Source organism: Microtus oregoni, unplaced genomic scaffold (genome assembly GCF_018167655.1).
Source record: "Microtus oregoni isolate MIOR12 unplaced genomic scaffold, Mior012 000012F_ref0000307, whole genome shotgun sequence".
Lineage (NCBI taxonomy): Eukaryota > Metazoa > Chordata > Mammalia > Rodentia > Cricetidae > Microtus > Microtus oregoni.
The window spans coordinates 50552316-50576040 of record NW_024543071.1 but is presented as its reverse complement, the minus strand read 5'-3'; the positions used below and the strand labels follow the sequence as shown (position 1 = coordinate 50576040).

At 52.3% G+C, this 23725-nt stretch overlaps 3 protein-coding genes across 10 annotated transcripts; 1 reads left to right on the top strand and 2 right to left on the bottom strand.

The window, feature by feature from the left end:
* Nucleotides 1–227: 227 nt before the first annotated feature.
* Nucleotides 228–3385, bottom strand: Nudt22 (nudix hydrolase 22). The gene is made up of 6 exons (XM_041661639.1): nucleotides 3298–3385; nucleotides 2554–3047; nucleotides 1974–2072; nucleotides 839–936; nucleotides 616–709; nucleotides 228–410 (listed from the first exon to the last, which is right to left on the bottom strand). Exons 2-6 carry the CDS (start codon nucleotides 3028–3030, stop codon nucleotides 255–257), a joined length of 924 nt encoding a protein of 307 aa, XP_041517573.1. The 5' UTR covers nucleotides 3031–3047; nucleotides 3298–3385; the 3' UTR covers nucleotides 228–254.
* Trpt1 (tRNA phosphotransferase 1) lies at nucleotides 3339–6091 on the top strand. Of its 7 annotated transcripts, none has more exons than XM_041661644.1 (8): nucleotides 3339–3603; nucleotides 3740–3808; nucleotides 3999–4080; nucleotides 4984–5153; nucleotides 5245–5419; nucleotides 5587–5643; nucleotides 5721–5831; nucleotides 5919–6091. In XM_041661644.1, the coding sequence occupies exons 2-8, from the start codon at nucleotides 3749–3751 to the stop codon at nucleotides 6032–6034; spliced, it is 771 nt and encodes a 256-aa protein (XP_041517578.1). In that variant the 5' UTR covers nucleotides 3339–3603; nucleotides 3740–3748; the 3' UTR covers nucleotides 6035–6091. The 7 variants fall into 7 exon arrangements, with proteins under 7 accessions (XP_041517578.1, XP_041517577.1, XP_041517580.1 ...); XM_041661643.1 differs by having other exon boundaries at nucleotides 3340–3636; XM_041661646.1 differs by lacking the exons at nucleotides 3339–3603; nucleotides 3740–3808 and adding an exon at nucleotides 3661–3722.
* A 272-nt stretch (nucleotides 6092–6363) lies between these two features.
* On the bottom strand, nucleotides 6364–22920 carry Fermt3 (FERM domain containing kindlin 3). 2 transcript variants are annotated; one of them, XM_041661638.1, is made up of 15 exons: nucleotides 22810–22920; nucleotides 22045–22218; nucleotides 18371–18604; nucleotides 18091–18210; nucleotides 17835–18003; nucleotides 17621–17723; nucleotides 10855–10962; nucleotides 10591–10725; nucleotides 10449–10498; nucleotides 10251–10375; nucleotides 10009–10115; nucleotides 9655–9891; nucleotides 9196–9320; nucleotides 6709–6850; nucleotides 6364–6590 (listed from the first exon to the last, which is right to left on the bottom strand). In XM_041661638.1, the coding sequence occupies exons 2-15, from the start codon at nucleotides 22202–22204 to the stop codon at nucleotides 6411–6413; spliced, it is 1995 nt and encodes a 664-aa protein (XP_041517572.1). In that variant the 5' UTR covers nucleotides 22205–22218; nucleotides 22810–22920; the 3' UTR covers nucleotides 6364–6410. The 2 variants fall into 2 exon arrangements, with proteins under 2 accessions (XP_041517572.1, XP_041517571.1); XM_041661637.1 differs by having other exon boundaries at nucleotides 22045–22261; nucleotides 22810–22846.
* Between the last annotated feature and the right edge of the window lie 805 nt (nucleotides 22921–23725).

Here is a 23725-nt window from a genome sequence, read left to right as displayed (position 1 = left end):
CCGGTACCGGATCCAGCTTAAGGCATCCCGTCCCGCCGCTCAGCAGCGAGGTCGCTTTTCCTGCGCCCTGGCCCACATTCACCAAACAAGAGGGACACACGGAGGCTGCGCTGTGAGGCTTTCTTTTTGTTTAGCTCCCTTTCCGCCACGCGGTCAGCCCCTCTCACGCACCCTGGGTTCTCCCATAGGATCCCAGACTTTCAGAGAAACAGCAGAAGCCAACGGAATTGAAAAATAAAAGTCCTTTATTGTCTTCAGCGCTGTGACAGGGCTGGGACGTTAGGGTGACTCAGGTGCGTCTTCTCCGCACCCGACTGTAGAGGTGGATGGCGATTGTAGAGGAGGATGGCGCCTTTGGCCGAAGGGCAGAGTTGTGCCCACATCTCCGTTTCCTGCAGTCTCTGTACCCTCTGTGAGAAATCAATGAGACCCAGACATCAGGCTTCCTTGGAGCTGTGTCCGGAGTTGCGGAACCTCAGTACGTCTCTACTGTCCCTGTACTGGACTTTTCCCTTAGGTAGGAGCTAAGCCTTGTGCCCCTTGGAGATCTCTGCCTCACCCAGGTATCCTCCCCCCACCCCATCACCAGACCCCTTGAAGGCCTCAGCTCCACACCTGTGTCTCCACAAAGATGATTCCTGTAGATTCGTGGGCCTCAGGTCCTCCATTCATGTAATAACGCCTGACCTCCTCTGAAGTTAGGCTGCATCTGGGCAAGAACATGGGAGTGTCTTGGTTTGTGTCCAGACCTTACAGGAACCCTGAAGAACTCCAGTTTCCTCAAACCCGCTCCTTCCCCACCCACCTCACCCAGGATCCTGCCCCCCAGAGCACTCACTGGACATAGAACTCTGCACTGGCTCTGCCCGCGCTGGTCTCATTGCAAGCGATGCCCAGTAACAGTGGCTGGCTCAGGCTGTGCAGTGGCAGGTTCACCTGTGGCAGGGAGTCCCCCCTGTCAGGCTGCCCTCTCAATGGCCTGTTTTAGTGTTGGTTTGGTGTTCTGCATATTTGTCTTTGTTGAGACAGGACCTCATGTAGCCCAGGCTACAAAGATGACCCTGAATTTCTGATCCTCTGCCTTCATCTCCTGAGTGCTGGGATTATAGGTATGTGTGTATCACTGTACCTGGATTACATGGTACTGAGGATCAAGCCCCAGGCCTTGTACATGCTAAGTCAGTGTTTCTCAACCTGTGGGTCGCAGCCCCTGAGGAAGTTGAATCACCCTTTCACATAGGTCACCTAAGACCATTGGTAAACACAGATATTTATATTATGGTTCCTAACAATAGCAGAATTACAGTGATGAAGTAGTAATGAAAATAATTTTATGGTTGGGGGTCACCACCACATGAGGAACTGTATTTAAGGGTTGCAGTATTAGGAAGGTTGAGAACCACTATGCTAGGCAGTTTACCAGCTCATCCCCAATCCTCAATGGCCTGTGACCCTTGGCACTTTTGTTTTGCTAGCCATGTGTCCCATTAAAATACAGGCTCTGGGTACGTTCATTTTACAGATGAGAAATGGGACAAATTGTCCAGGGAAGTCCTTTGTTTGTTTGTTTGTTTGTTTGTTTTTTCGAGCCAGGGTTTCTCGGTGTAGCTTTGGAGCCTGTCCTAGAACAGGCTGGTCTCTAACTCACGTAGAGATCCACCTGCCTCTGCCTCCCCAGTGCTGGGATTAAAGGCGTGCGCCACCACCCAGCCCCAGAGACGTTTTACTCAAGTGAAGTTGAGACTCACATTTTTTCAGCAAATATAGGAACAGACTAGACTAGACATTTTTCTCTGTTTCTACTGTAGGAAAGACTCTGAGGACCAAAGAATCATGGCCACGGCATTAAGGCCATGTTCTTTCTCAGTGCCAGCTAGCTCATGCAGACCCTTACTCCAGCCCAGGCCTGCGAATTTCTAGCAAATTCTACCCCTTCATTCATGCCCATCATATCTGGGGCCCCTGTCACTCACCTCATCACAGATCTCCTGTAGGACACTGGAGAAGAGTTCCCGTACCACCAGTTCCCCAGGGAGGTTCTTGTGCTGAGGGCTACCACCAGGGCACAGGGCCTGTGAAAAATTTAGGCTCAGCCTTCATCTATACCAATTCCAACACTGCTTTTCCTCTTGTCCATGAAGACCTAGGGCAGATTCAGTGTGGGAGTCTTGGCAATCCCCTAACCCAGGCCCTCCTATTCCAAATAAGCAGTCAGAAGCCTAGCTAGGAAGGATTACATGGATTGGGTGAGAAGTGACATCTCCTCCCCTTCAGTCTCTCCTCCCATGTTCCCTAGCTTCCATAGGACTGTTTCAGCTTAGATCTATAGCTGGGTGTCCTGAACGGCAGTGAGCACCCTGTCTCCTCTCAGTAGTGGTAAGAGTCATGGGCTATGCTCCTCTAGACCCACAGTTTCTCCTGGACAGCCCTCAAGCAGGGCACACAGCATGGGAGGCTGCAGGCTACAAAATGCCAGTCCGCTTTTCCCTTTAAGAGAAAATGAAACCAGAACTAGGAGCTTGGACTTTGAGCCCCTGTATTCAGTCATTTTACCTGAGGTTCAGGGTGCCCACCAGGCACGTCCACCAGCCCAGGTGCCTCGGCCACCTGCTGAGAGCGGCGCAGGAAGACAAGAAAGTCATCAGCTGTGACCAATGCGGCACCCACCCCCAGTGGGTCTGCCAGATAGGCTTGCTTGTCACCCCAATCTGTAGCTCCCTGCTGCCGCAGCCAGGAGGCTGAGCTGGACCAGTTGGTGCCCAGGAAGTCCCGGTAGGAAGTTAGACCCAGCTGCAGGAGCAGCTGTGGTCCAGGTGAGCTGGATGCCAGCTTGGCTGAGTGAAGGCGGAACTTGGGAGCATCAAAGATCCAGGGTTGGGTCTGTAGCCGGCTCTCCCAGATGGCAGTAATGGTCTTGTCTCCTCCAGGCAGTGGACGACGATCATGAGCTGGGCTTAGCTCTACTGCTACTTGCTCCTGGGACAGTCCCCCAAGAGGGCAAAGCAGCAGGAGGGACACCTCAGGGTCCATGGTTTGACAGGGACGTTCTGGGGAAAGACACCGATGGTTATCCTGTAACTCTAGGAAACGAGCTGAGCCTCTCTTCCACAGAACTCCTGAGAGTGACCCAACTCTTCTGCAGATACCTGACTTGCTTGGGCAGCGAGTATACTCCCAGCAATGAGCCTAGCAAGCGCCAACACTCCAGCTGCCCCGAACCTTTAAAACCTTTGGTCATCCCTACCACCCAGCAGCTACAATGCTCACTGTCCCCAAACCAGGACTCCTATATCCAACCTGAATACGCTGAATCTACCCCCACGGTCTGGAAGCGGGCTCTCGGAATTCACCGGCCGGCTTGGCCCCCAAGCTCCACCTCTTTCCCCTCAAGCGGAAGTGCCCGCCCCTTTCCTTCGCGGCTTCCCATTGGCCAGTCCGCGTCATGCGACCCGCCCTCCGCAGCTGAGCGCTTCTGAACCGGCTCACCTTGGCTTCTGTCCGCACGCCAGTCCTGAGACCCGGACGGCAGATCCGCCATCCGATTCCGGAGAGCTTGGTTCGATCCTGATCCCTCGGGCCACGTGGCTGTCATTGTGACCCTGGGCAAGTCTCATCAGCTGGGCCTCAAATTTCCTTGTATGGACCAGAGGTTCCAGGGTGGGATGAGTCATGTGGTTCTCTCATCCTGAGCCTTTGTGACTTTATGGGCAGAGTGACCACAGGTCCGTGTTCTCTACAGGTCTTAGTCATGAACGCCCCTGGAGGAAGGAGGCAGGAAGGTAGAAGGGCCCATAGACCCCGGGAACAGGTGTGCACTTTTCCACCGTCACCCCCACGGTAGCTGGACAGGGGAGGGGACCCTCTGAGCCTTGGCTTCTTGGTGGGAAGACTGCAGGACCAATGGTCCCAGAGACCACTGGAGATGTCCTGGTCTACCTTTGTAGTAGGGCTCAGGGCTAGTTACTGAAACCCAGAAATCCACCACGGGACTCTTTCAGGACCGAGACGTGCAGCTGTCTAAGGCTCTGTCCTATGTCCTACGCCACGGAGCCTTGAAGCTGGGACTTCCCATGCGAGCTGGTAAGTGAGCACTGTGGAAGATGGGAGGAAAAGCAGGAGCCAGAGAGCAACTGGAGCCTCGCCTCCTCAACTATTAACACTGCGCCAGTAGGAACACAGAATACGCAGGCTCTCCCAATGTACAGGAGAAACCAGGTCCAGAACCCCTTCCATGGCCTCTGGAAGAGAAGCCCCTGCCTACGCTGGGCCTCATGATGTGTTTTTCAGCCAAGTGGCCCTATACGGGCAGGGGGGCATACTGAAGCAACTGATGTTCATTGGATGGCCACTCTGGGTCAACTACTTAGTGCTTACTATGTTACTCTGAAGCAGATATATTTTTTTTAGTGTTTTTTTTGTTTTAAATTTTATATGTGTATGAATGTTTTGCCTGTGTGCATGTATGTCTGCACATGCATATCTGGTGCTTGTGGAGGCCAGAAGAGGGCATTGGACCCCCTGGAACTGGAGTTCAGATGGTTGGGAGCTGCCGTGTGAGTGCTGGGAATCAGACTTCCTTTGGAAGAACAGCCAGTCCTCTTAAGGACAAGGGGTCATGTAACCTAAGCTAGCCTCAAAATGCCTTGAATGTTTGATTCTTCTGTCAGTATCTCCCAAGTGCTGGGCTTATAGGCATGTACCACCGTGCCCACCATGAAGCTGATCGCCTTCCTCTGTAAGTTAAGAAAACAGAGACTTCGGAGAGAAGAAGTGTGTCTCCTTAGCAGAGTGCTTGCCTAGCAGGTGCAAGGCTCTGTTTCACCCCAACACCGAAAAAACAAAATGAGGCCCAAAAAGGGAAGCCTTCCTGCCGATCACACAATGGGAGGTCATGTGACCTCCCAGGCCTAGCTTTTGCTCCAGCTGCCTGTGGCTCCCCTGTTAACCACAGCCCTGGCTCCTAAGCACACCCCCACCCTGCAGATGGCTTTGTACCCCTGCGATCCCTTCTGCAGCTGCCCCAGTTCCACAGCTTCTCAATTGAGGATGTGCAGCGGGTGGTGGATACCAATGGAAAGCAGCGGTTTGCCCTGCAGCCAGGCGAGCCCAGCACTGGCCCTCTCATCAGGGCCAATCAGGGCCACTCACTACAAGTGGGTGCCAAGGGGCAAGTGGGAGGGAGAGCGAGGTGGGACCCCAGTTGATGAAGGTCTCACTGCTGTCCATTCTCACACTCATTCCCAGGTACCTAAGTTGGAGCTGATGCCCCTGGAGACACCACAAGCCCTGCCTTTGATGCTAGTCCACGGCACATTCTGGAAGCATTGGCCATCTATTCTACTGAAGGGCTTGTCATGCCAAGGAAGGGCGCACATCCACTTGGCCTCAGGATTGCCTGGGGACCCTGGTGTCATCAGTGGTCAGTGTCACCTTCACCAATCTGTCCTCCCAGGTCCCCCACCAAAGGTCACAACTTCCTTTGTGTGAGACTACTACCCAGACTTGCATGGAGCAGTACATCCCTACCCCACCCCAGAGCCCCATTCTGCCCAAATGCCCCAGGCTCCAGTCTAGATGTCCCTGCAGGCATGCGCCCAAATTGTGATGTGGCGGTGTTCATCGATGGACCCCTAGCCTTGGCAGGTAAGTATAAACTCTCCTGCAACTCTCCCAAATCTGTCAGAGAGGGGCACTAGTCACATCCCTAGCTCTGTGAGCAGATGGAATCCCCTTCTTCCGCTCTGCCAACGGCGTGATCCTGACTCCAGGGGATGCTGAAGGCTTCCTGCTTCCCAAGTACTTCAAGGAGGCCCTGCAGCTGCGGCCTACCCGTGAGTGCCAGACTGCTGTCTACCCTGCGTCCTGAAGCCTGTGCCCTTCTGCCCTCTCATACGCTGATTTAGGTGTTCCTTTCTTAGCAACTGTTGTGTCTACCTCAGGAAAGCCTCTCCCCTTGGCTGGTGATAAGGAAACAGAGCATCAGAGTGGCCCCAAGCACAGCTCCAGAGGAGGAGGAAGAAAGATCCAACAATAAAATATTTATTTATTAAAAAACAAAACAAAACGACTCTGAAAACAGTCACAGAAAGAAAGTCCAGTTTGAAAGAAGGATTCCTTGTTCCTTATCCATAGCTGGACCTCTTCACGTGCTTCGGGACTACATATAGGTAGGAGTGTGAGCTCCTGCCAACAGGGCAAGAGGAGGGGCACTGTGTGGCTCAGAGTCTACCATCCCTAGGCTGGGTGGTGGCAGTGTCTACCCCAGCCAAGGGCCTTGGCCTGCCGGCACCAGCAGGTGAAGATGCCCAGCATGGTGCGTGTGCGGAGTGGTGGAGCAGTGAGTTCAGGTGCATGTGGGCTTGTGAGGGTCCCTGGAGGCACTAAGTGGAGCAGGGGCATCCTGGCTGCCCTCAGAAGGCCTCATGGCCACCCGTAAGCTGCAGGAATAGGTCCTCGTCCAGCTCCTCCCCGCGAGCCCGCTCTCGAGTAGACAGGAAAATGTAGCCCCCGATGTACTCGTGCACGATACGGCAGCTGGCAGACACACAGCTGAAGGCCACGTTGATGTGCTCGTCAAATTCAATGGCCACCTGTGGGCGGGTGGTCACAGGTCCAGTGGGCAGGGGCAGCAAGCGGCAGCTTCTGCTCTGCCCTAGTTGGGTCTGCTCTAGCCGCCTGGCCCTGGCCCTGGCCTCCCTTGGGGCTTACCTGCCGAATGTCCCAGTTGACGTTCCACTGACGCATGTTGCTGAAGCGCCAAGTCTTGACCACATCACCCACGGCCAGGTCAATGCGGATCAGTCGGTTGTTGGCAATGCCCAAGATCTCATCTTTCCTGCTGCCCTTGAACCTTATTCCCAGGGTGGAGAAATATGAGTGACAGATACACCGCGTCTGGCCCTGGAGCCTACCCCGTGTGTACACTGCCCCAGAGCCCTCAGTGTAGCGCGCAGCCTCACCCGCCACAGTTTCTCCTAGCCTTAAGCTCCTACTCTGGAAAATGGGATTATTCAAGGACTCAGGTTAGCCAGGCGTGGTGCAGCAGGTCTGCCATCCCAGCAAGGGGGCTGAGGCAGGAATTCAATTAAGATTGGCATGTGGTGAATGAAAAAACAGTGTGTGTGTGCACATGCACGCACATGTGTGGGTAGGGGATGAGGGAGGTGGAGGGGGGGGACTGAGAAGATGCTTCAGTCAGTAAAATACCTGCCTTGCAAGTATGAAGACCTGAGGTTGGTCCCCAGGACTGGTAGTGCATGCTTGTGGTCCCTCGGACAACACAGACAGGCTGGGAGAGGTTGCTCAGTGGATAAAGCTCTTGCCACACATGCGTGAGAACACAGACCCCTTGTAAATCTAACGCATCTGCAGTGTGCCTACAGCAAGTTAGGCAGAGGTGGGAAAGTCTCTGGACAGTCTGAGACCAACTAGCCTGGAACACACAGTGATGAGTAAGACCTCTTGTCTCAGCAAGGTGGACAGTAAAGATGGACCAGGAGGCTCTTCTCTGAGCCCTGTGTAATGGCCACAGCATGTGTACGGACACACACAGAGATTTAAAATGAAAACATTAAGAAAAATAGGGGTATCAGGCTTGTGTGACTACCGTTTTTACACATTAAACCATTCCTAAACCCACATTTATTTATTTAAGAGTGTCACTTTGGCTGGGTGGTGGTGGCACACGCCTTTAATCTTTTAGTTCAAAGCTACAGAGAAACCCTGTCTCGAAAAACCAAAAAAGAAAAAAACAGGGCCAGCAAGAGGGTTTAGCCCCCTTGAAACCTGATGACCTGAGTTTATCCCCAGGACCCACAGGGTGGAAGGAGAGAACCAGGTTCCTGTAAACTGTTCTCTGACCTCCACATGTATACATGCACAAAATAAATAAGTTGAAAATGTAAGATAGAGGGGCTGGAGAGATGGCTCAGCTGCTAACACTTGCAGCACTTGCAGAAAACCCAGGTTTGGTTCCCAGTACCCACATAGAGGCCCCATAACTCCAGTTCCGGGGGATCTGGTGCCTCTTCTGGCCTCTGTGGGCACTGAGCACTGTATGCAATACATGTATACATATACATATTCATGCATGAAAAACAATCTTTTTTCTTTCTTTTTCTTTTTCCATGTGGTACTGGCTATCCTGGAACTCACTCTGTAGACCAGGCTGGCCTAGAACTCAGAGATCTGCCTGCCTTTACCGCCTGAGTGCTGAGATTAAAGGCGTGTGCCACTACTGACCTGGAAAAAATACTTAAATCTTTAAAAATGTAAAGTACTCAGGAAGCAGAGGCAGGTGGATCTCCGTGAGTTTGAGGTCAGCCTTGTTTACAGAGCAAGTTACAGGACAGCCAGGGCTACACAAGAAAACCCTGCCTTGAAAACACCCCGCACCTCCGCAAAAAAGTAAAAATAAACAAGATAAGCAGCGCCTGAGGAACAACACCTGAGGTCACCCCCACATACACCAATGCATACAAGGTGCAGCATCATAATATCATTTGGCAACATTAGGAGTAGTTCATGCCTCTAAGTAATTATCACGTTTCTTGTTTTGTTTTGTTTTGTTTTGTTTTCGAGACAGGGTTTCTCTGTAGCTTTGGAGCCTGTCCTGGAACTAGCTCTTATAGACCAGGTTGGCCTTGAACTCACAGAGATCTGCCCCCCTCTGCCTCCCTAGTGCTGGGATTAAAGGCGTGCGCCACCATCGCCAAGTAATGATCTTGTAAGTATCATCACCAACCACATATCATTCATCTCTCTGCAGACTTGGGAATGAGTTCTCAGGGTTCCCCCTGTAACACCAGGGGCAGCTGGCTGAATTCTCAGGGTTCCCTTATAACACCAGGGACAGCTGGCTGAGTTCTCAGGGTTCCCCCTATAACACCAGGGACAGCTGGCTGAGTTCTCAGGGTTCCCCCTATAACACCAGGGACAGCTGGTCAAGGCAGAGAGGGGAAACATCTGTCACAGCTGGGACATGCACTGGGTCTTCGCTTATCTGGCACGAGTTCTGTCTCTTGGATATCTGTGACGGTGCACACTGGGGAATACACAGAACCCCAGGGAGAGGTACCACAGAGAACAGGGAGAAAGCGATATGGTTTTGTGTCTGGGACCCGTGTGGGATGTAAGCACAGAACAGCTGGTAGTAAGTGAGGGCAGAGACGGTGCTTTGCAGGGCTGGAATCCTACCTGACCATCACATAGGAGATGCCGAAGTCAGGCAGCGATTGCCAGGACTGGATGAAACGCAGCTGGGCCTCAATCAGTGAGAGCTGGGCCACATTTTGGTGAGCTTCCAGGATCCGTGGGGTGAGCTGAGGGGCCATAATGGTAAGGGATTCTTAGGACCTCCTCTTATCTAAAGTCCCTAGGATTCCCCCCACCTCCCTGCCTGCTCCATTGAGGGCACAGCACACTGAACATGGAACAGGGGAAGGCAGCCATTGTGGTACCAAGGCACATGTGACTGAATCAGGCCCTACAATAGACCTGAAACCCTTCCATAGAGGTGTCTGGGACACAGCAAAAGGAAGAAGTGAGCACAGGGGTTTCCTAGGGAAGAGGGTTCCGTTGGAAGTCCAGGGATCAAGGGTGACTAGATAAACACTGTGGTGGTTCCCACACACCCACACCCACTTCCTCTGGTACCTGCTTGGCCTTGAACTTTCGCTGGAAACGGGGAGCCACCAGGCCATAGGGGTTAAGGCCCTCCGCAGAGGCTTCAGGGCCCTGGGGGGTCCCTGAGCCTCCGCTGCCACCACCAGTCCGCTGCAGGCTAAGGAAGGCCAGAATGGCTTGCACCTCACTGGCATAGCTGCTGTCTGCCATAGTACGGCCCTTGGAGGCCAGTCGGCAGGCAGCCATCCACTGAGCATACTGCTGTTCCTGGAGCAGACAGAGAGGGTGGTAAGAAAGCTCTGGCCACACTCTTACCCTGAATGCCAATGCAGCCCTGCCCCTTGCTCCTCCCACTCCTGTCCCCCTTCGGTCCAGTCTGCTCACATCCTGGCAGCGCAGGTAGATCTCACTCATGCCCTCCGGTGAGGGCACCAGGAGTTTGATACAGAACTTCTGGCCAGAGACATTGACATCAGGGACCACCTCGCAGCCTGCAAGGAGAAGGAGGTGGCTAAGAGGTCCCCGTAAGAAAGCCAGCCCCACCACCCACAGCTGCCTCAGGGCAGATGGTATCCTAGGCCCCTAGGAGGAAAGGGCTGAGAGCTTTGCTGCCAGTGTTCCCTCACCCTTGAGATTCAGCTGCTGGATAGGGTCCCCGGGTGATTCGTCCTGGCTCTTGTAGTAGGAGAGGGTGGTGTCCTTGAAAACCACCCAGTGCTGGCGGTAGCCCTTCAGGGTCAGTTTCCGGGGCCTGGAGGGAGTAGGAAATTGTGAACCATGGCCTCCCTGCCTTCCCTTTCCTCCCCTCTCTCCCCACACGTAACCTGAAGATTCGGAGGTGGTCCTTGAGTTCCGGGATGGTGGTAAGGCTATCCTAGGGGAGAGAGAAGTAAGAGGGAACCTTGGATCCCCTACCTGGCCTTGGCCCTGACCCCAGCCTCATTCCCAGCCCAAGCCCCTCCTCACCAGCATGTCTGAGGGTGCTGACCCCTTCAGCTTCACCTCCAGGTTGTTCAGGGCTGCATCCAGGTCATCCAACCCCAGGTCCCCAGAGGCCGGCTCCCCCACATCCCCACTCAGGGACAATTTGTTGATGTGGTACTAGGGACATAGAGTCAGTTAGAGCTGAGTCTGAGGCCCATCTGCCCCCAATGCTGATCTTCACTGGAGATGGACTCCCTTCTGGAAGGCCTTTTACCCTGTAGCCCAGCACCCTGGGGTCCCAGGCACCTGCAGGGCAGCGAACACCATCATCTCCTCTTCAGTGCAGTCAATCTCCTCTGTCAGCAAGTCCCAACGGGCTTGTTCATACAGCTGGGTCAGCCGGACGGGGTCTGTCTGGAGCAGCGGAAGGTCAGGGGGCTCAGCTAGTCAGATGGCGCCTGTCCTGGATACTCAGGCTCGGCTCAGCATGGACAGCAAGTCCCCAGCTCTACCCTGCTGGCCTGCACACCCCATGCTACAGGCTAGCCTCCTGCTGAGGCAAGCGAGGAGGAAGACAGCCCCAGAATAGAAGGAAGATAGCATCCCCTGGGGTAGATCCCTCAAGCCATCAGGAGAGTACAGGCCACAGGAAAGAACTCCAGGAAGGCTTCCCGGAGGTAGAGACCTACAGAGCAGAGGCCCATGGGGTGACAGCGGACCACTAAAGGAAAGAAGTGAAAGTTTGCTAGAGTCAAGAACAGAAAGGGCCTCCCAGGGACCCATGGAAGTGCACACTCTGAGACCCACCAGACCTGAGAGGAAGGGCATCAAAAAGGCAAGGAGAGGAGAGGCAGCCTTGACTGAGTAAACCCTGGGTTCCATTCCCAGTGCTGCATGAAAGGGAGCTTAGAGGTGTTTGCTCATTACCCAGCACTTTGGAAGGGAAAGTAGAAGAGCCAGGAGTTCAAGACCAACTGTGACTGAGATCAGGCTGGGCCACATAAGACTGTCACACACACACACACACACACACACACACACACACGGCAGAACAGAATGGCTTATCAAACCGTCAAGAGAATTAAAAGGCAGACCATCGAGCAGAGAAATGGACTCAGGAGTCAGCCCTCTGACAAATACTCTTATCTAGAGTGTATAGAGCACACCACAAACCAGGAAGGACAGACAGCTTAGGGCAGGAACTGCCCAAAATATGAAGAGATACGGCACTGGAGAGTGGTTAATAGCTAAACAGAGCTGGAGTCCCTTAGTCACTGGGGAATGTGGGTCACAGAAGAGTCGATCTACTGGTTGTCTGCGGGGGGGTGTTAGGGGCAGAAAACTAAAATGGGCACTAGAAAATATTCTGGAACAGCAAAAATGTTTTAAAACTGGATGCAGCAGGGTTGGAGAGATGCCAATAAAGAACACTGACTGCTCTTCCAGAGAATCCAGGTTCAATTCCCAGTATCCACATGGCAACTCATACCTGTCTGTAACTCCAGTTCTAGGGGATCTGGTGCCTTCACGTAGACATCCACGCAGGCAAAACAACAATGAACATAAAATAAAATAAACTGAAAAAAACCTGGAGGTGGTGGTGGCTGTACAACCACCATGCCCGATGGCCAAAAACAAACTGCTAAGGCTGGGGGTGCTTTCAGCGGAAGCCACATCTCAATGACGCTATGGGACAATCTTCTGGCATAGTGGCTGTATCATAAAAGCAGCAAGTAGCAAGTGCCGCTGAGGTTGGAGCCACTGAACTGTCTGTCACTTGCTGTTCACGGGGAGGTCCTATTTGAGGTGCCCTGCATGCCCTATGCCCCACCTCTTCTTCCTCCTCCGAATCTGTGCACACAGTGTTTCGAATTACACATTCAGCTTCAGATCTGGGGCTCCAAATCCTGATTCAACCAACACAGACTGATGGTATTTGGGAGGGGACCGGCTCTAGTGGGGTGTGGTGGCTCATCCCTGTAATCCCATAATTTGGGAAGTTAAGGCAAAAGGATTATCATAAATTCCAGACCAGTTTGAGCTACACAGTGAATTCTGTTTATTTTTTGATGTTTTTTTTTGTTTTATTTTGTTTTGTTTTTGTTTTTTCTTGAGACAGGGTTTCTCTGTGTAGCCCTGGCTGTCTTGGAACTTGCTCTGTAGACCAGGCTGACCACAAACTCAGAGATCCACCTGTCTTTGCCTCCTCAGTGCTAGGACTAAAAGTGGGCACCACCATTACCTGGATTTACACAGCAGATTCTAGAAAAGCCTGGAGTACAAAGTGAGACCATATGTTTTTGTTGTTATATTTGAGACAGGGTCTCTCTACATAGCCCTGTCTGGCCTGGAACTCACTATGCAGACCAGGCTGGCCTAGAACTCAGAGATCCTCCTGTCTCTGCCTCCTAAATGCTTGCCACACCATGTGGTGCTACACTCCTTTAACCCTAGCACTCCACTCAGGAGGCAGAGGCAGAAGGATTTCTGTGAATTCAGAGTTAGTTTAGTGTGCATAGCAAGTTATAGATTAGCCAGGACTACAAAGTGGGAGCCCCCATCACACACACACACACACACACACACACACACACACGAGAGAGAGAGAGAGAGAGAGAGACAGAGAGAGAGAGAGAGAGAGAGAATGTGCATATGTACATCGGGTAGGAAATTGTGAGTTACTTACCTAGAGATGGATTAGAGCACAGGACTCATTAGTAGTTAAGTAAAGAAGCTCTTACCAGGCTAGAACCTGGGCTGTCAACCCACCCACCCACCCTTCTTGGTGCTTCTTCAGCCCCCACTTCCACAAATATTGAAAAAATTCAATATTTATATATACCCTACTGATATATATATATACATATATATGTAATTACTATTATTATTGCTTGCTAATTTGAGACTGGGTTTTATTGCCCAGGCTGGCCTTGAGTTCATCATGCAGCTAGGACAGGACTGAACTGCCCACCTTCCTGCTTCAGCCTCTCAAGCTGCCGGAATTACACCGCCAGGCCTGGTTTTGCTCACCAGTTTTGCTCTGAAAGTAGTATTGTGGTGGGTATCATGGGGGGTGCTGGGCCAAGGGGCCTGTGCAAGTCAGTGCGGGGATGTCCAGGCAGTCCTTAGCAGCACCTCTCATCGTATGGACAGTTAACTCTGGGTAGGCAGATCTCAGCAGTGGAGGAGCCCGGCCCTGCAGGCCCCAGGTTCAACCCATGACATCATGTATGTCACCTATCAGCTCCGAAGAAATTTGACCATGAAAGGAAATATGAACACAGCTATTCTGGGTTCTGCTAAGAACACTGTTTATGGCTACCGTTTGTAGTCATGGCCACATTGTTTGTACCAAACACCATAAACACCAGTAGATTAGTAAGACTCACGGAAATTTATGTGCTGTGTGGGAGGGGAGGGAAAGGTAGAGGGCGAGATAGCTGAGTCTTCATCTTCTGAGAACCAATAGCTATGCACAAAACTGCAAGGTCACAGAGCAGGGCTCTGGGCTCAGGAGCGCACACACAAGTCCTAGCTAGCCTAGCCGGGAAACTAAGTTCAAGACTAGCCTGGGGAATAAAGTGAGACTCTCCAGGGGACCTAACATCCCCACCTAGACATACATGCAGGCAAAACACCAATGTGTATGAAATAAAAACAAAACAAATAAAAAAAAGAAAGTAAGGACGAAAATAAAAACAACGTTGTTCAAATCTACCTTTCCTAGAGAACAGAGTGGGGTGGAGAATGGTTTTGCTGCAAGTGCCAAGAACTTGCGGGGCCAGAGTAACTGCGGTCCAGTCCCGGGTGGGACAGACTGAGCAGAGCCACCAGCTCCCTGCAGGGGAGGTGTGGTGCAGGATCAGGGCATCCCAGTCACTGGGAGGCAGTAGTAGATGGAGCTGGGGGCTTAGCAGAGGCTGGGAGCAGTGACAGCCGGCAGGGTTCATAGTTGGGAGGAGGCTGGGGTGCGTCCTCATCAGGCTGGTTTCCCAGGGCCTTAACTCCAATCAAGGATTTTTGCATTTTATCTGTTTGCAGGGCTGTGGATCCCCTCAGTCTTGCACAGGCTAGGCAGGTACCTCTGGGTTCATCCTTAGCCCCGTGAACAAGACTTTATAACACTGCGCCAGGTCAGTGTTGTCAAATCGACCATGCTAGAGATAGGCCGCTGGGCATGTGTGGGGAGCCATGCCTGGGCAGGAGAGCCTGGGCTTTGTGAGTGGAGAAAGGGAGCTGAGCACCAGCAGGCACGCCTTCACTGCTCTCTTCCTCCTGCGCGTGGCATGTGGCGGGTAGAGTCCAGCCGGCCTTCTTCCCTGTCATGAGGCTCTGTGCTTGAGTTGTGACTAAAATAACCCTTCCTTTGTGGAGTAGTTTTTGTCAGGGTTTACCTCAGCACCAGGGAACAAAACCAAGACAAACAATTAAATAAAGATCTGTTTTACAAATGACTCAGAGGCAATAGAGTAGGGTTGCCCCTAAACTACAAAACAACACCAGTTGCTTGCTTTCTTTCTTTCTTTCTTTCTGTCTTTTTTTTTTTTTTTTTTTTTGGTGTTTTGAGACAGGGTTTCTTTGTGTAGTCCTGGCTGTCCTGTAGACTAGGCTGGCTTTGAACTCACAGAGATCCTCCTGCCTCTGCCTCCTGAGTGCTGGGACTAAAGATGTGTGCTACCTCCACTGGGCTAAAATTCAGGGTTTTTTGGTTTTGTTTTGTTTTATTTTTGCTTTTTTTTTTTTTTTTTTTTTTTGGTTTTTCGAGACAGGGTTTCTCTGTGGTTTTGGAACCTGTCCTGGAACTAGCTCTGTAGACCAGGCTGGTCTCGAACTCACAGAGATCCGCCTGCCTCTGCCTCCCGAGTGCTGGGATTAAAGGCGTGCTCCACCACCGCCCAGCTCTTTGCTCTGTTTTTTAAAGATTTTATTTATTTATTATGTATACAGGGTCCTGCCTACATGCCAGAAGAGGGCATCAGATCTCAGTATAGATGATTGTGAGCCACCATGTGGTTGCTGGGAATTGAACTCAGGACCTCTGGAAGAGCAGTCAATGTTCTTAAACTTTGAGTCATCTCTCCAGCCCTAAAATTCAGTGGTTTAAAAAGACCAGCAAAATACCTCAGTGGGTGAAGGCACCTGCTGCCAAGCCTGACAACCTGAGTTTGAGCCATGGGACTCACATGGTGGAAGGAGAAACCCACTTCTGCAAGCTGCCCCCTGACCTCCACACATATACAGTGGCACACAGAAACTCTCTCTCTCTCTCTCATACGCACAGACATACACACATACAATAGATAAATATGATTTTAAAAAGAAGAAGGTGCTGGAGAGACAGCTCAGTTGTAGAATATTTCATGTGCAAGCAAAAAAAACAAAAACAAAAACCAAGTTTACATCCCCAGCACCCATATAAACAGGCTATAATACCAGTACTCCAGGCAGAGACAGCAGAACCTTGGGTTTCTCTAGCTAGCCAGGATAGCTGAATTAGTAAGTTCTGGGTTCTGTGAGAGACAATGACAGAAGGCATCTGAAAATGACCTCTGGTCTCATGTGCACACAGGGGGCACCTGAGAAAGAGGAGAAATAGAAGCCACAGAGCCTGGGTACAGCTACAAGGAGAAAGACACACACCGTTAGCCCATGGGATACGGAAGCTGTGAGAGAAAGATAATTCCAGAGGAAGGGGTGTTGGCTGTGTCCCTCCATAAATGAGCAAGGAAGATGCAAGCCTATAATCCTAGTCGCTGGAGGTGCTGAAGCAGGAAGACTGAGAATTCAAGGCCTGACTGGGCTACAGAGTGAGTTCAAGGCCAGGTTCCACAACTTAGATAACTTAGCAAGACTCTGCCCCAAATTTTTTTTGTTGTTTTTTTTTTAAATATTTATTTATTTATTATGTATACAATATTCTGTCTGTGTGTATGTCTTCAGGCCAGAAGAGGGCACCAGATATCATTACAGATGGTTGTGAGCCATCATGTGGTTGCTGCGAATTGAACTCAGGACCTTTGGAAGAGCAGGCAGTGCTCTTAACCTCTGAGCCATTTTTCCAGCCCAACTCTGCCCCAAATTAAAAATAAATAAATAATAAAAGTTCAAGGTTGGAGACAGCTCAGTGGTTACGATTATTGACTGTTCTTCCAGGTTCAGTTTCCAGCACCCACACGGTGGCTCACAACTCTCTGTAGTTCCAGTTCCAGGGATCTAATATCCTCTTCTGGTCTCTGTTGGTACCAGGCACACGTGCTATACAGACATACACGCAGAGAAAACGCCCATACAAAAAAATAAAATAATTCCAAAGGGCCTGGGATAGTAGCTCAGTACTTAAGCATTTGTCTAGCATTTGCAAAAAAACAAAAACGAAAACAAAACAAAACAAAAAAAGCAAGCAAACAAAAAGCCCTAGGTCTAATCCTTATTACGGGGTGTGTGTGTGTGTGTGTGTGTGTGTGTGTGTGTGTGTGTGTGTAGGTGGGATGGAAACATGGGGCAGGCTGCATGGAGGCAGCAGGTGTCCTCTTGTGTGCAGATGTGGGTAGAAGACAGCAGGAAGCTTGGCTCAGGAGAGAATGTGGAGGGACTCTGTGGACAGCTTAAAACCAAGCACTCTGTAGAACACTATGCACAGGTTTGCAGTGATGGGCACGGGTAGGAAGAGCAGCCTGTGGGCCTGGGCAGTTGGTGGAGACAGAGGGCTAGACTACGCTGTTACAGAGGAGAAGACAGGCACGGAGGGCCAGGAGTGGGGCACACCGAGGCCACCCTGCAAAGCTCCTTCTCCACCTCCCAGGCCCTGCAGGCTCAGGTGGCCTCCCTATGTGCAGCTCAGAACCTCCCCCCCCAGAGACCCATACTCCCCAGCACTGCCACGAGCCCCCGGCAGGCAGGTCCTAAAGAAACCAGCACTGAGATTTGTATCCATCGGCCTTAGCATTGGAGGCCCCGTAGTGCATTGGTAGAGATGCGTAGAGGCACAGATGAACATGTGTGATCGGACAAACTGATACCTACAGTGGCTAACTCCCCAGAGCTAGACTTCTTATTCCAGAGCCCAGCTCACCTTGGGATCCAGGTCAAAGAAGCTATAGTACTTAAACCGCAGCCAAAGCACATCCCCGGCCTTGACACCTTGCTGCATGAGGCACCGCGAGGAATCCAGCCACCTGGGTGTGACAGAGGCAGAGTCAGGGCACAGAGAGGAAGGGCCAGGAAGCAGGGCGCAGAGGGTAGAGGAGCGAGGCCCCGGGCAGGTGGTCTGGGTGTTGCTCACGCACCTGCTGTGGAGCTGCGTCTTGTCAGACAGGGAGCTGGGCCTCGGCAGGCGCTGGAGCAGGAGAGGGTCAGGTGGTGGCTGTGGCCGGCTCAGCATGTGGTAACAAGCCTCAGTCTGGGCACTGTCTGAGAAGTGTGCTGGCATGCCTCGGAATAAGGTGGGTGCCACACCTGAAGTGCGGGCGGGAGTCAGTCAGGCCTGGCCTCCCAGGCTTCACTCTGTCCTGGCCCCAGCCCAGGCTGGCCATGCTCACTCACCCCCAGCTAGGACAACCTTGGTCAGGTCATGCACTTCTTCCTCAGGCTCCTTCTCCTTCTTCTTCTTCTCCTTCTTTTCTGGAGCACGAAGCAGGGACAGCTCCTCGGGGTGCCTGATACCTGAAGGGAGTAAGGGCTCAGCACCAAGTGTCACCTTCCTACCTTCCCACATAGACACCCCGGGGAAGTCCCAGCCCTTTGGTAGGCTGGGGGAGAGGCTCTGGCAAGAACAAGCTTATGCGCTTTGGCCTGGGAAACGGAAGGGGCCACAGCTACTCACTGAGGAGGCGGCAGATGGCAGCTACAGCCTGGAAGAGGGGCTTGGAAAAGCTGGCACGCAGACGCAGCACCCGACGGTTGGGTAGTCGCAGGATGACGGGTCGGTGCTGTGGCCCAAAGAAAAGGCGGGCATCTGCCAGGATCCCATACTTGTCCAGTGTCCAGTGTGTCTGCAGCAGCCACTGTCTCTTCTGCTCCCACCAAATGGCATGGTCAGACCAGTCCTGCTTGCGATCTGTGAGGACCCAGGGGTGTACACTGGCCTTCAAAGGCCCTGCCAAGCCTTCTTCATTTCCGCCCCAGCACCAAAGCCACAGGTGAGCCAGATTGGGTTGGCTTCAAAGTGATGGTGGAATGGTTGATAGCTGACTCCTTCTGGGTTCAGTTGTTACATCACTTCCCGGGGGAACCCCCAACCCAGAATATGGGTACCCCAATTTCACACATCATTGAGTGTACCTTATAGCCTGTGTATCTTCTGGGATGCTTGGCTCAATGCCCTTTCTGTTTGTTTTTGGTTTTTGTTTGTTTGAGACAGGGTTTCTCTGCGTAGCCTTGACTGCTTTGGAACTTGCTCTGTAAACCTTAGAGATCTGCTCGCCTCTGCCTCCTGAGTACTGGGATTAAGTTATCACCGCCCAGCCCATATATATATATATATATATATATATGTATATATATATATATATATATATGTCTGTCTTTTTCTTGAGATAGGGTCTTACTATGTAGCCCTGGCTAGCCTGGAACTTGCTATGAAGGCCAAGCTGGTCTCAAATTTACAGAGCTCAGCCTGCTTCTGCCTCTCTAGTGCTGGGATTAAAGGTGTGCGCCACCACACCCAACAATGGCAGTGTCTGCAGGTCTTCAGGTCTAGTGACTAGCTGTGTGACCTTGCTTAAGGAGCTTGACTCTCTAGCTTCAGTTTTCTATTTAAGATGTAACAATCATCCTGACTCAGGGCTGCTGACCAATGTCCGCTACATACAAAATGTTGTGCGATTTTGACCCTTACAAGAAGCATTCATTTGGAAATGGGAATATGCCACTTGTCATCTGACCAGGAATTGGGGTGACGAGGGATGACACAGGAGGATTCCTCATCGTCCTCCAAAGAAGCGTGAATACAGAAACAAATGGGGCAAAACGCTGCTCTGAGCACACAGCCTCCTGAATTTTGCTGAGACTCAAGTTCTTGGCTTAGTCTATGCTATTGTTTAGGTATTGTCAGACAGGGTTTTGAACTTGCTGTATAGTTGAGGACAGCCCTGGTCTGCTCATCCTCCTGCCTCCAGCTGCCCGATGCTGGGATGGCAGGTATATGCCTCGTTGGTGCAGTGCTGAGGATCATACCCAGGGCTTTTATGCATGCGAGGCACGCACTCTACCAGCTCAGATGCGAGGCCTCTGTCTGGTCTTCCCACTGATGTTTTTTTTTTTGTTTTGTTTTGTTTTGTTTTGTTTGCAAGTCAAAGTTTCTGTGTAGCTTTGGAGCCAGTCCTGGAACTTGTTCTGTAGAACAGGCTAGCTTCAAACTCACAGAGATCTGCCTGCCTCTGCCTCCCAAGTGCTGGGATTAAAGGCTGCGCCACCACCGCCCGGCTTCTCGAGTGAGTTTTGATCCCTGTCCCATCCTGGACTCACACCAGCTCCTGACCTGCCTCCCCATTGTCACCAGTGCTGCCAAGTTCTGGAGAAGCTTCTCTGCCTGGCTCCTCAGGACTCTGAGCTCCCCTCCAGAGGCCTTCGCTCTGCTCCCACTTCCTCTCCAATCAGCCTTTTGCTTTTAGTTTTTAAACTTGGGGCAGGGTTTTGCTGTGTAGGCTGCACATTCCCTAGGGCTGGGACTGCCTCATGCCCAGCAGCCTTTGCTGTGTCCTTGCTCTCCCCACCTGTTCCTCACTTTCCCCAGGGGTTTAGTCTGGACCTGCTCCCTCTTCTGGGGGCTGACTATCTCTCCTGTTTTATGACGTCAGCCCTGACTGTCTTCTGCTGAGATCTGCATGCCATGGCCCTCTACTCTAATGGGCACGTCTATTGCTTCCTTCACTCCAGACTCCTGTTCACCTGGCTCCACAGTCAGTGCTGGAACACAGAGTGCGGTGGGACTAGTCCCAGCCTTCCAATGCTGCTGCCTCTGTGACTGGACAGAGGAGCCCTTCCTTCCCAGATCATCTACCATGGACTCTTCCCAACACTCAAGCACCATGCCTTTTGCTTCGAGTCCAACCTTGAGTTAATATCAATTTCACTTCTAAATCTACCTTTTCTGTCCTCCTTGTCTGGCCTCTGGAGCCCTCATCCCGCCCCTGCCCTGCTCCCAGACGACTAGATGGTCTACTTGGGTCTCCCTGGCTGCAGACAAGGGGCCCTGTAAAGGTCTGCCTTAACACGGTTGTGCCCTGTTTCTAAGGCAAGTACCTAATCCCTCAAGAGGCCACTGGGCCTCCCTGGACTCTCAGGGGCATCGCCTGGGCTTCCTGTTTTGTCACTAACCAGGTGTCTTTACTGTCCTGAGACCTTAACATCAAGGCTCCTTGAGCCCCTGGCATAAACATTAGGTCTTTCCTATTCTGGAAAGCACTGTTCTTCCTAGCATCAGGTCCCCCAAGGAAGCTCTCAGCATCTGGCACCAGCATGCAGGAAGGCTGGCCTCACCATCGACTGGCAGTGGGAGGGGTGGGGATAATGTTGCTATTGCTGGGCACTGAAGTCCTTGAACTGATGTGATGCAGTGGTTCACGGGGAGGTCTAGCTGCCTGTGCTAAATAAGCCACATGCTGTGCCCTGGGGCCCACCAGCTCTCAAGCCCTTCTGTTCTGACTTGGCCCAGGTCAAGTCTCTAACTCCGTCTGACATCTAGTTCTAAGGGACCACCCATCTGCTCCCCACTTCTGCTTTCACAGCCGCTTTGGGCCCTGCCTCTGGCAGTTCCCTTCCCTGCCTTAGCCCTGTGATTTGGCTGTGTTGGGGCCTGTTTTGCCCAGTCACCCTGTTCCCTGTCTTGGAATGCACATAGGGGGTGGGTTGGGTCTAGAAAGCCTGCCTCCCATCCCTGTCCTACCTCAGAGGCCTAGTTCATAGTGCAAGGCCTTCTGGCTCAGGCTTTCAGGAGATCCTGTGGGATGCTTTCCGGCTCTGGCTATCGGTGGCTTTCCTACCATCCTCCCAGGAAGTGAGAGTTCTCATTCTCCACTAGGAAGGTTCATGAGAAGCCCCCATGGGGCCTTCTGGGTGACGCTGGGTGACTGATATCACACCAGCCTACTCTACCATAACTTCCTGTGGGGGCAGGGCCTTCCACCCACAGTTACCAGCCTGCCAAGTGGCTTGCTGGGGAGGAAGGGTAGGAGAGTAGACCCCAGAAACCTCCTAGACATCCTTCAGACCTCAAGAACACGACTGAGGCCTCACCTCAGGCAAGGTGTATAGGGGACCATGTTCTGCCTGTCCCTTGAAGACTGGACAGAACCAGCAGGAGTGGGAGGAAGGACAAGGGAGAGGAAGTTGAAGAAATAGCTCCTTTGGAACCAAACAATTAAGCTGTTGCCTGAGTCATTGTGACAAGGTTATCACAAATGTCAGGGCAGAGATGGCCCAGAAGTACTAAGGATAGCGGTCATGACTGCCCTGACCGTGTGCCAAACTGGGGACATGGGGGTCACGGGGACTCACTGATCTCCTCCACGATCTTCAGAAGCACCCCACCAATGTGCGACTCTCCTGTGACTCGGAGGGTGACAGACTGGGCCTCAGGGTCCTCCTCGCCCACAAACACCCGCAGCTCCCAGGATGAGTCGATATAGTCCCCAGAGGCTGTCTTCATTCCCGCCATGGCTGCTGCTGCTTCTGTTGAGGCGAGGTGAGCAGAAGCTGGGATATGGTGGGGTGCCTACAAATAAGCAGGAGCCCTATAGTATCCTGGGTAGGTGGGGAGGCCTTGGGGCACTGAGAGAGAGCTGCTAGAATCGACAACCTGAGGCCCTCTACTCTCCTAGTTGTTTGGGCTGAAGGGACAGTTCCCTGGAACTCTCCAGCCAACTCAGGTCTCATGAGTGGGAACACTAAAGCCCAATAAAAACCCACGTCTGTAATCCCAGCACTCAGGAAGCAGAGGCAGGCAGATTTCTGTGAGTTCAAGGCCAGCCTAGGTTACAAAGCAAGTTTCAGGACAGCCAGAGACGTTACACAGAGAAACCCCGTTTCGAGGAAAAAACAAACAAAAAAACCCTCTCACTCAGGAGCATCTGCTGGCCACTGGAGCAGGTTGACTCTCGTCATAGCTCCGCCAAGTCCCATATTCCACAGAACAAGTCCTGGCCCACAGCTCTCGGTCAGCACTCTAGCCCACAGAAGGCTCTGGGGTGCTACCAAGTGTGGCTGCTGAGTGTGGAACAGTAGGGCAGGGGACAAATGAGTCCTTCCGGGTCTTGCACTTACCTGGCCTGCAAGGGGCTCAAGTTGCAGGTGGTGTGGAGCACCTGTCACCCCTGGCCTGGGGCTGCCTTGTCCTGCTCAGTTGCTTCCTTCAGGACAGCCTGGGGTGGCCTTATCACAAAAGCTGTGTTAGTCCCTCCCCAGGGCGGGCTGCTGAAGGCTACAGGAAGCACACTGCCAACACGTAAAGGGCTCCATGGGGCCCTTGCTTCTGTTACCACAGGAAGTGAGGGAAGAGCAGAGGTGGGGTGACACCACAAAACTCTCTCCACCCCACCTCCCTGCTTCCACTGGCTCAATCTCCAGCCTGCTCTGAGTGGGACTGCCTATGGTGAGCAAGGGAGGCTTTTCAATCTTTCCTACCCCAAAATAGGATGTTTCCAAACCTACCAGCCTCGAATCTGCCTGAGTACACAGCAACAAGTCAGGGCTTCCACTCCCCAGGCAAAACCTCTACCTCTCATGAAACTTCCATGTGACTCCCACCAGGACCTCTCACCCAGTCCTTCAGAGGCTCTGGTTACCTAACAGTCCCATGCCCACTTCTGGCACTGGGATGCCAACTGCTCTAAGTGCAAGACCCTTAGTGCTAGCAGAGCAGGAACCCAGCCTGTTTGGGGTTAATGACCTTGGCGGCAGTCAACCCCTGTGGAGGTAAGGCTGCTCTGGGGAGTCTCAGGGACTGGGGATGGGACAGGAAGTCAGTTTATGCAAACACAGGAGAGGGAAGTATAGCCTGCTGCTGGCCTCAGCATCTTGCTAGCCCAGAAAGCAACCTTCTGGTAGCAGATGAGGAAGTTCAGTGTTGGCTAGAGGCTAGGAGGAAGACAATGGTGTAGAGCTTAGGACTAAGCTATCTAAGCGCAAGGGCAGCAGGAGCTGTTAGCGGCAGTGTTCTCAAATCGACTTTCTGATCCAC